At 40.6% G+C, this 11,338-nt stretch overlaps 1 protein-coding gene and 1 long non-coding RNA gene across 2 annotated transcripts in view; one reads left to right on the top strand and one right to left on the bottom strand.

Moving 5' to 3' along the window:
* Positions 1-1,206: 1,206 nt before the first annotated feature.
* Positions 1,207-9,103, top strand: LOC122867289. The gene is made up of 3 exons (XR_006375883.1): positions 1,207-4,354; positions 8,093-8,177; positions 8,461-9,103. It is a non-coding gene; the product is annotated as an uncharacterized LOC122867289 (long non-coding RNA).
* Positions 5,876-11,338, bottom strand: part of LOC122867282 (neurotrypsin-like) — a 28,706-nt gene continuing 23,243 nt past the window's right edge. Inside the window, exons 10-14 of the mRNA XM_044177873.1 lie at positions 10,333-10,474; positions 9,953-10,234; positions 9,324-9,446; positions 8,937-9,205; positions 5,876-8,734 (exon numbers count right to left, since the gene is read on the bottom strand). Coding sequence (XP_044033808.1) covers positions 8,136-8,734; positions 8,937-9,205; positions 9,324-9,446; positions 9,953-10,234; positions 10,333-10,474 — 1,415 coding nt within the window. The 3' untranslated portion in view covers positions 5,876-8,135. The remainder of the gene's footprint in view (positions 8,735-8,936; positions 9,206-9,323; positions 9,447-9,952; positions 10,235-10,332; positions 10,475-11,338) is intronic.

Raw genomic sequence — 11,338 nt, 5'->3', positions numbered from 1 at the left:
TTCCTCTGCTTTTTGTGTGATTAATGAGAGCTCAGCCGTTGGTTAACTTCAACACTTGAGACTTACTTTCTCAAAGACAAAAAAAGGGAGAAACTCTTCAGAGAATGAGAGTGTCTTGTTAGCGTTCCCTGACCTCCGACTCTTCGTGTCAATAAAATTAGGAGAAAAGCTGACCCAGAACGAGTCTCCTGAATCTAAATTACTTTTGACTTTGTTGAGGTCTTTAAGGACAGGTTCCCTTTCTATTCATTTCAGAGCTTCAAATGTTTCCAATCATTTATAAGCATGCACAACAACACCTCACCAAAGGTTTTGTTTCCAACGTGGTCCTCAAAAACTATGAAAATAAAATTTCAGACCATGCTATATTGTCTTTTTCTCAATCTTTCTGTTGCAGATATATCAAAGGGGTTGCATCCCTCTTTAACAATAGAACACATAGGCCTGTTTTAGAAAATGATGTTTATCCAGGTTTTTGAAAGCCTAAACTACTTTCCCCATAGGAATGTTTGTGGTCAGTCAGGAGCTGCAGTTGAGTTTCTCAAAACTATAGCTGTTGGTGAGATTATGTTAATCACATTTGTAAGTTATGAGAAACAGCATTTTTAAATAAGGTCTGGGTTGGAAAACAATGAACCTACCTTTTAGGGTTGGTGCATCGTTAGATGAGAAGATCGATACCATTCTCCGTGTACTAAATATGAAGCTACAGCCAGGAGACAGTTAGCTTAGCTTAGCACATAGACTGGAAACAGAAACCGCTAACCTGGCTTTGCTTAAAGGTAAAAGGAAAATCTACCTACCAGCACCTCCTCTAAATCTCACTAATTAAAACATATTCTATCTCGTTTGTTCAATCCCTACGAAAAGTGTAAAAACATGATGTTGGCGTTTTATAGAGGGTAATGTGCGAACTATTGGCCAGGTGCAGTGACTTTCTGGAGTCCTTGAGGTTGCCAGACAACCAGCGAGATATAACATTAGTGAGCTGTGGAGGTGCTGATAGGATGATTTATTTTACCTTTGGAACCAGGTTAGTGGTTTCCCCGTCTCCAGTCTTTATACTAAGCTTAGCTAACCGTCTCCTGGCTGTAGCTTCATATTTACCATATGGACATGACAGTGGTATCAATCTTGTCATCTAAAGCTGGATTTATACTTATGTGTTAAGGGGCTACGCTGTGATTACATGGTGGTAGTCTCCTATTCAGTAATGAGACACTGAAATAACACAAGTTACATGGATGTAATTCCAATTCTACAAATCAAAGTGTGTAGCTCACCATCACTCTTTATCACAAAGTAAATGACAGTTACTATTCCTTTAAAGACTTAATATGGTGAGAATTCTAGTTTATTATATTACAATGTTATTATACATTGATTTACAGCATCAGGACTACTAAGGGGATTATTGATGTCTCATACACCAAACTGGGTGCAATAGTCCTGCTGGATCTCAGCTTCACTATCTAACAGACCCCTGAGATCTCTTTGCAATGGTTTGTGAAAGTGTTACAGAGAGGTACAGTGAAACATCAAAACCTTTTTTGTAGTGGAATTCTTTTTATTCCATAAAATGTGGATGATTTATGATATCTTTGTTCAGTGCTAAAACTGAACCCCATTTCTGTATTTATAGTTCAATCCTTCAAGTTTAACCATTGACAGACCTTATCATTTCCAGAGTCTGAGTTTCACACGTCTTCAAGTCATCAGCTAACAGAGGCAGTGCAGGAACACATCTGCGTCCTCACAGGGAGGTGAGTGTCTCAAGTTTCCATCCAAATTTCAAACAGCAATTGATTAAAACGTTCATCACAAGAATGCTCATTGACACTCCTTTTTTATACTGTGATACTTTTTGTTTAGTCAAATGGAAGACAAATAGTGTAATTGTTTAAGACAGCATTAAAAACAAAACTGCAAAGTATTTCAAGAAACCTCACAGTAGAGCTACTTAAGTGATAAGTAACATTCAAGGGTTTTATTAAAAGCTGTTATATTTTTCAGTTTTCACAAATCACTGGGGAATAGCCATATTCAGTTTTTTTCTTATTGTCAACAAATCCCTCAAAAAGACTATAACCAACAATGAATTGATCCTACTAACAAGTATTGTCTGTGTAGCTAAACCTGATGTAGATTATTCCTCTGTGCCATCTGGTAGAGCTCCACTGTTGTCCAAAACTATTGAAAACACATAAATTAACCACACTGTTAACACTGGGTGACCATGAACAAGGGCACTGTAGTTTATTTTGAATCAATCCCATGTACATTGTACTACTGCCGTAAACACTTGCATGTATTAATCTGTAGTTGAAAATAGTCCCCACACTATTTACTTGTGTTTGAATAGCCTTTGCTAAAAAATACATTTCCCAGCAGTCGCATTCTTTAAAGACAATACTATATATTTGTTACTTGGTTTTTAAAGTCTTCAGTAGTTAAAATGACTTGGAGCTGAGTGCCACAGACAGGTTAAGAAAGTTGGAAAATATTTAAAGGCGAACTAACACTTTTTTTGGTTTTGGTCTTTTCATGGGATTTGTCGGAAGTCCTAGTCTGCAAGATTTACAGGTATTACAACCAACGGTACACTATGCCACATAAAAGTATGGATAGAGTTTTTCTGTAAAGGTGTAGCCGATGAATGAGTAGATGTGAGACTTGCCCTCTGTATCATAAAAGGAGACCTGGCCTCCTAATCCACAAACACCCCAACCTTCTTCAGCTTCCGTGGGTAGAGACAGACAGAGGGAGCAGTGTTGGCTTTATAACCATCTCCCAGCTCTATCGTCCAGTATCCATGTTCATTTAATACTGGAAACCCTTTCTTCCTGTTAGCAGACTTTCGACTCCCATGAGGCCCCTCTGGTCGGGGAAATTTCTTTGTTTAACTTGTCTTCAAAGTCAGAAAGTTCTCGTCTCACAGTCTCTTCAAGTTCAGAGTTCTCTTCAACCCTGGTGCTCCGCAAAGATATCCTGACGTTCTGCTTGTACTGGCTACTCTGGATGCTGAACTCTTGCTGATCATTCATGTGTGGAAGGCTGGAGAGAGATGACGATCTCAGGAGGATATGGATATGATCGTTGGTTTGTGAGAGCTGCTCCAGCTCTGTGCATTTTTGCTGTAGTGCACAAACGTCTTGCTCAAGAGCTTTAATAAAGTCTTGGCTCTCCTCTCGATTGCCCTCTGCTTCTTCTTAATCACCCAAATGAGCTCTGATTGGCTCCTTTCAATCAAGGCAACAAGAGCGGTGAACACCTGCACACTGTCCGATATGTTCTATAGGTGTCCCTTTTGCTGAGCCCCACCAGGTAGTTGGCCTCCAAGACCTTCTGGATCATCTTCTCCTGGATCATCTGTCATACTCGGAGCTCCGTCTGTCCGAGCAGAGTCTTTATCTCGTCACACTTTACCTCCAGTGGTACAGTCTTGTGAGTCTCATGGTCTTCGCTGATGCACAGGTGGCAAACACACTCTTTATCTGTCCTGCAGAACACGTCCAGAAGAACATTGTGCTTCTTGTATATCCTGTTGTCTAGTTTGACCTCGGGATCGAGCAGAGTGTGTCTCTTCAGTCCTGCGACTCTGGTTAGGCTCTGGGTGAATTTCACAAAAATATGTCAGACACTCAAGGCAAAAATTTGCAAGCCATGCTTGGCAGCAGATTGATCAATGCTTCTTTCTCGCATCCCTTTAAACTGGCAGTGGTTACTGTTGTCCCAGTATCCCGTGATACAAGCCTTGCAGAAGTTGTGGCCACAGGCAATGGCCATGGGCTCAGTGAAGACCTCCAGGCAGATTGAGCACTGAAACTGTTGTTCACACAACAGACTGCTGCAGAAAGCTATGCCTGCAACATTACGTAAACCACAACATTACTTCCTGGAAAATACATCAGCTTTTATTTTTCATCTCTCAGACCAATATGTGAACTTGTGTTTTATTTCCCCTAATACCCTAACACATTGAATAAGCCAGATTAATTTAGAGCAACTCTACTTTGTCTACTCCAACTCCAGACTCTGAGTTAAAGGTGCACACACAGTTATCTATCGTCATACTGCAGGCCCACATACAGTATTTACCAGTTCACACATGTCTTACATCTACTCACAGGAGGGTGTGAATACAGCCCATACACGTGTTCTGCAATTACAAAATGACGCAGCAATTATCCCTGTTCAGACATCATTGTGTGTCTTTAGTTCATCATCTTAACTCTGAACATCTTGCTCTTCCCTTTATGACAGTCCTGCCACCCCTTACGCTGCTATGCTGTAGATCCAGTTTTTGACAGATGTGTTTTAACCTTTTGAATGACTGGCTCATAACAAATATAATGTAAGTACTCGTCTAAAACTGCTTTGTTTTATTCTTTTTTGCCATTCATATTTTTGATTACTGTCCACACCACACACGTAATTAAGTGCAATTTTGAGGTACTTTACTTGAGTATTTCCATTTTACGCTACTTTATACTTTTACACCACTACATTTGAGAGACAAATATTGTACTTTTTACTGCACTACATTTATCTGACAGCTTTAGTTATTAGTAGCTGTAGTTACTTATGACTAAATTGTAGGTTCAGATTTTAGATACAATACTTATTAACAAATAAAATATAATGCCTTTTTAGAGACTACCCAACAGTGTAGTAAGTAGTTAAACTTAGCTCCACCTTGATCAGAGAGAACATTAAAGTGCTGCGTACAAGTTAATGCATCAATAAAAGTAATCATATAATATAGATAATAATACTCAACGGCCATTCTGCATGAGTACTTTTACTTTTAATACTTTAAGTACATTTTGAGTCTGCACTTTGGTATTACCACTTTTTTTAAGTAAAGGATCATAGTATTTTACTGAGCGTGAGGAAATGCAGGACCATGAAAAAGAGGCAAAACCCTGTTGGTTTCATCATTTAATACATAAATAGAGGAAAAAAAGAATAAAAAGAAAGCTCTTCAAGAAGAGTGGGTCCTATTGACTCCCATTTATGGTGCCAATTAATAAATTATTCACATTTTTGCAATTTAACATAATCAACATGACTATTCAACAATTAAAATGAATTTCTTTAAATGCTATCGTATCTTTAAATGCTGGACGAATGAGGGACTACACCGTCTTCTTTAAATGCTGCTATTCGTCAAACCTGGGTAATCCACAGCTGCAGCCCATCTTATACAAATCATTAACAGATGGTATTTTCAGTCAGATTTCTAAATATTCAGCCATATCCCAAAAGCTGACTCATTTATGCTCATTATAAATCACTTTTTCTACAGTTTTCAATAAAAACTAGTCAATCCACTGCAGCAAGGGTATCCTCTGATCCCCTTTTTTTCAGCGGGGACTCATCCAAAGAAAAGAAAAGATTAACATGGCTCATGAGTGACATGAGCGAGAGCAGCAGCTAAGCAGATTTACTTTTCATTTACTTGGAGGCAATAAACGTTTTGTAAGCAATCTATTTTTTTTTTCTAACTTGTGTGTGTGGAAAATGGCGTATATTTCTACAGGGCTTTAAAAATGTGTGTGTTTGATCAAATACATACCTAACTTATATTATGAGGAACAACAAAAAGAATTATTGAGTATCAATGCTGATTTTGTCCAACTAATCTTTCTGAATGGCTCCGCCAGACATCAACATTGTCTTCATGCTGAATCCAAATTGTGAAAAATGTGTATAGAAACTGAAAATAAATAAACAGCTTACCTTTTGCATATCGCATAATCACCCTTATTTGGTGGCTTTAACTTTAACAAAGCAAGACTTAGCGGGAAACAGAGTTAATAAAACTTATTATTAAATAAGAACAGAGAAGAGAGGCCACACCAACACTAAAGACTTGTTCTCACCAGGTATATGTTTTAATACTCGACCATGATTCAGCACATTACACTGAGGAACAGCTGATGGGTTTAACACAGGTAAAATAGGCCTTAAACAGTTTCCACTGCTCCCTCACCATCCAGCCATAGACATACAGTATTTACATTAACCTACAGGATCTGCATGATAAAACATCAATTCTCAGGAAGGTAGGAGTAGTGATAGGATTGAGTTTATGTACAGGATTATAACAACAGGCATCGGACAGTTACAGGTTACAAGATGCTTCACGACACAATGGTTCACAGTACATCAAAAGCACAAGTCAAGTCCGTCCACTTATAGCAACAGTATAAAAAGAACCATCAGGGCACTGTTGTCCAACAACTAGTGGCCCTGCGAAAATAGAGCAATGTCGCCATCTTCTGGTTAGATCACACAGCTGCTCAGAGTACAACAGAACAGGCAACATTTAATTGCAAGATTTCGGCTATCTAATTCAGTCAAGAATGAATGCAGTACACGTACTATCTAAACTCAGGAATAGTAGCTATCTATCCATCTATCTATCCATCTATCTATCTATCTAGAGCCATCTGCTGGAATCAGTACAAAAAGATATTTTACGACCTGACAGTCAGCTTCCAATGGCTTTGAAAGGAGATAATTGTCCTGTACAGTTTAAAGGACCATACCAGTGTCTTTGCAAGTTTTAGCTCCTTAACTACAAATACAATAAATTATGTACACTCGATATAACTGCTGAGGAAACCATATTTTTTCCTACATTCCAGGCAGCTACTGTTTCCATAGTTTTCCCTTTGGAATCAAAATCAATTAGCAAACTCTTAAAACCTGCTTGAGTTGTGTAATCCGTCACAGTGAACATCACGTTTTCTCCATTATTGTGTGGGGTAATGTATTGTAATGTAATGTGTGGTATTGTGATGGATTCCACAAGTTTCCGGGAAACCAACAGCTTCCTGGAAAGCAGGTAATACTTTTGAGAAGATCAAAGTTGATGAACACTTAACGACACGATGCTGTAGTGCAAGAAGGCCAAAAAGGGACACTGAGAAAAAACATTCTCATGGGCTTCATTGTGGAATTTGATATGAGCATTGTACGCTACCACTTTCTAATAAGACCTCCTGGCAACCCAAAAGTTGTTCTTATTAAATGCTTATAACTGATCTATAAATTACAGTAAACAATTTATTAACCATTAATAAACATTTTAACTCCTTTTATAAAGGGTGCCATTATACTATAGATTTAGTATACAGATGTGTATAGATGTGTTATTGATTCTGATGTGTTTACATTATTTTGATTTCCTGATTGCTTTCTGTATTTATTTAACCCCAGTTTTTGTGATATGTATTTGGACCTTGGGAACAAGACTTAACCGTGTGTACTTGCATGAAAAAGCACAGTAGCGCCCCATTCGATGGCATTATGAACTTTGGGTTAAAAAAAGACACACATGAAAAAGTCACTGGTATGGTCCCGAGATAAATAGCTTAGTCATGGGGTGAACAGCACTTTCACCAGTAAAGGTATAAGACAACAGCCTGAAGCCCTGTTTGAAAAAGCAACAAATCACCCATATGGGAAATTTTATCCAAAGTTAACTTGGGACGAGCGACACCTGATGCAGGAGTTTGGGGTTTATCTATATTAATAATCTTAGAGGGACGATGATGATATACAGTCAGCCTTTATTCTAGATGTTCTGGTGGTTAGTTTGTTGATTTTTGTTACTAGACAGCTCACACAGAAAGACACACATTAGTAGGTGAATTTTAGCATAGATTCTTGTGTGACCATCTTAGAAATATCTCCCAAATGTTTTTATGCTAACACTACTGCCCTTAAAATACATGCCATGCTGATTTTTTTGATTTTCAGTATCAGTGAAAGGCCCTGATCAGCATGCCGGGCTCAACCTAAACGTTGCCGACCCATCAGCTGTCGTTCTGCCTCTTAACGGGCTGTAACTCACATGTAAAGCACCGCAAATCACCCACACACTCTGTCATCATGGCAGCTCGGGAAGGTCTGCCCACAGCTGTACTCATCTGACGATTAGCAACCGCAAACACTTCATTCAATTCACAACACTGAGTTCAGATTTGAAATGAGCACAGAGACGACCGTTTGTACTGACTTAAGTTAGGAGCATCTTTCTTTTCCTTTACTGTTAAAGTAAAATCTCCTTCCTCCTCCTCAGGCGGTCACATGGCACAGATGGTAAGCCAATGGCACGGCCTCAATCAGACCAGAATTTGTGTGTTTGTGTCAGCATCCCCTTCATGGTGGGTATGCGTGCTTTTAGTGTGTGTGTTAGCGTGCTGATTAGTGTGTGAATGATGAGTGTGTGTTTGTTTAATATCATTGATTTCATTTGTTTGTTGTTGATCGTGTGTGTGTCTGAGCTTGCCGTGCACGTGGAAGTATTCGTCCTTGCCCTCGCTGTGTGTGTGTTCCTCATGTATGTGTGTTAGGTCATTGTCAACGTGTGTCAGATCTTCTTGTGTCATTGTGTGTGTGTGCGGTTCCTCTGGTTGTGCTCGTGTGTTGATGACCTCCTCGATCCAGCTCCTGAAGCGGCTGACTCGAGTGTAGAGCGAGGGAGAGGAGGGGTCAGCGCAGCCGTAACCCCCGGCGACGACTCCAGTGAGGACCCATCGACCCATCTCCCCCTGACACACCAGCCCGCCTCCAGAGTTGCCCTGACAACTGTCGCCATGGAGGAGGCTGGTGTCTGGAGGACTGCCGGCGCACAGGGTGCCATGGCTGGAGAAGCTGTCGCCATAGCGCTTCTTACATTGCCATGACGACATCAGAGGGACCCAGGATGCAAGAACTGAGTCTAGGAGAGGGGATGGATGAGATGATTAAAGGAGTTGCATGTCAGAAATGCTGAAACAATTAGTTGATTAACTGACAAGTCAATCGACATTAACAATCAACAATTTATCTAAAGGGATCTAAAACATATTTTTAGATACCTTCTGAATGTTGTTTGACGTTTAAAAAGACACATATAGTACACTAGAGAGAAAAACACATACCTGGTCCTGTCCAACCAGCGGTAACCATGACAACACAAGAAGATGGCATATTTCCCCCTGATGCTGTGTCCGCAGCAGGAAGGCATGCTGCATTGGTGTTGGGGTCAAAGGTCAGACAGTGACCCTTGGTGCTGGGTAGCTTCAGCAAAGCCAGATCGTGACCTCCACTCTCACCCTTGAACTTCCTGTGAACCACCACTTGCTCCGGGGTGAGAGTCTGCTCTGAAGCCCCAACACGCACCACATACCTGGACGGATCGCTGCCAAACCTGGAGGAGAGAAGAAACTTACGGTGGATTTATACTTGTGTGTCATGGTGTTCGGTCGTCCCACTGAAGATGCCTCCAGCGTAGGAATTGATTTATAGTTCAGCGGATTCAGATTTACCTGCTGACACAGTATGCGGATGTCAGGGCCCAGCAGGGGCTGATCAGAGTGCCGCTACAGAGAGGACCGCCATCTTCTTCTTGAGACTGAAGCCACACTGACACCTGCCATGGCCATGTGGTCCTGACAGAGAACAGAAAAAGATGTCAATCAAAACTCTTCCTATACATTTCTTCTTTTATTTATTTTGAAAGAAACTGCTGCAGGAAATGTAGAATAATTTAAAGTATGGTTAAAGTATTTTAACCAAGAATGACCAACCCAACACCAAGTAATGGTGCTGTGTGGAGTGTCTGACTACTAGTAGCGCTATGGAGCAATGTTTTAATGCTTTCAATGTGTCTGTTAGACCTCAAGGGTACACACAATGCATTTTGATGAGTAACACTGACTGTAAACGTTGTTTGTTTTAATGAAAGCTTCACGGGGTGCCTTTAATTGCAATGAATACTCTTAATTCAAATATACCATGAACTCATTGCAGTCTTTTATCGTGGATATTTTATTGTATTTTTGTATTGTGTGTACAGTATTCACACTGATTATGCCTCATTGTCAGTTCCTAAGTCACCAGGACAAAGCCAAAGTTTCGGACAAATTGTACAACCAAATTAGGTACTGAATCCTACCTGAGCATGTTTTCCTCCCCTTGGTTCCTCCTCTTGCTCTCTTCCTCCACCAGCTTCCTCAGCCCACAGCTCAGCTCTGATACAGGCTTGGCCTGTACCACTGACTTCTGCGGCGCAACGTCACACCTCACCCCTGCATCCACCCTGCGCCTGCAGCCCTGGATGCTTTGGCCCAGAGAGGGACACTCTCCTAGGAACTCCTCCTTCCCTGTGCACCTCACCTGGTCCAGGTGGATGGGCCCTTTCCCCTGACCAAACCCCCCAGCTGCTACTGCTCCACCACTGACGAGGGAGAAAATTTTTAATTTTTGTGTTATTTAAAAAAAAAAAAAAATGTTACTCTCTCTCTGTCTCTTTCATGCACGCATAGAATTATTAACCTGTGTCCAAGCTGTCTGCACACCACGGCTGCATTCAGATCATTCCAGCCTGAGTCACAAATACTTCCCCAGTCACCATGGAGATACACCTCGACTCGACCCTCCTTTCTGCTGCTGCCACCCACAAGACGCACCAGGGGACCTGGCAGGAAAAAAAACAAACCAACAACTCTCATTCATATTCATGTGTGTGCATCTACATACTCCAGTCTACACTCCTCACTGAGAAAGACATGTCCACTGACAGTGTTAAATGTCATCTGCAGCCTGGTGTGTCTTTATTCAGCCTCTATTCTCATTCTAATGGCCTGTGTCTCTACAGGAGGCGCAGGACCTCTGGAGTGCTGAGACAGTAAACACCGCTTTATTCTCTCTGCTGTCAACATGTGGCATTTAAAGTCTTTGGACAGCATCACAACTGGTTTTATTCTTTCACAGACAGACAGACAGACAGATAGACAGATAGATAGAAAGATGGTCTGATGCCATTTCTGCAAGAGTTTGCTAAAGTAAAGTACAGCTCACAGCCTGGCATTAGACCAGCAGTCTGCAGGGACAGCTTGCCCTTTCGTACAAAATTAATTGCAGTTGCACAGTCACCAAACTTCTGCAGTGCAGTGCAATGATACCCTGTTGTTTTTGCTGTTTTTTTCCCTTCCTCCTTTTGTTCCTACTGCAATTGCTTTTTAATGAACAACAAACTCACAAAATGTAACACAGTAGTCTGGTGTGTTTTCCACACAACATATAATCAAAGCCAGGGCTAGTTCTCCTAATTGTGGCACTGTAAGGCACATGTATTTATATAGAGGCAGTTTCAAAGTACTTTACAGACATTTAAAAAAAAAAAAGTGTGAACGTGTACAGACTTTGAGGCAAACCTGATATAAAATAATGAAAATAAAGACACAAAATAAAAGCGATAAACACAACATTAGAAGGCAGCAGAAAATGGCCATACATGATTCACCAAAATTTAGGGAATCTTGTTAATCAAAAATTTATT

This window comes from Siniperca chuatsi, linkage group LG20 (assembly GCF_020085105.1).
Source record: "Siniperca chuatsi isolate FFG_IHB_CAS linkage group LG20, ASM2008510v1, whole genome shotgun sequence".
Classification (NCBI taxonomy): Eukaryota; Metazoa; Chordata; class Actinopteri; order Centrarchiformes; family Sinipercidae; genus Siniperca; species Siniperca chuatsi.
This window is presented reverse-complemented; position numbering and strand designations above follow the sequence as displayed.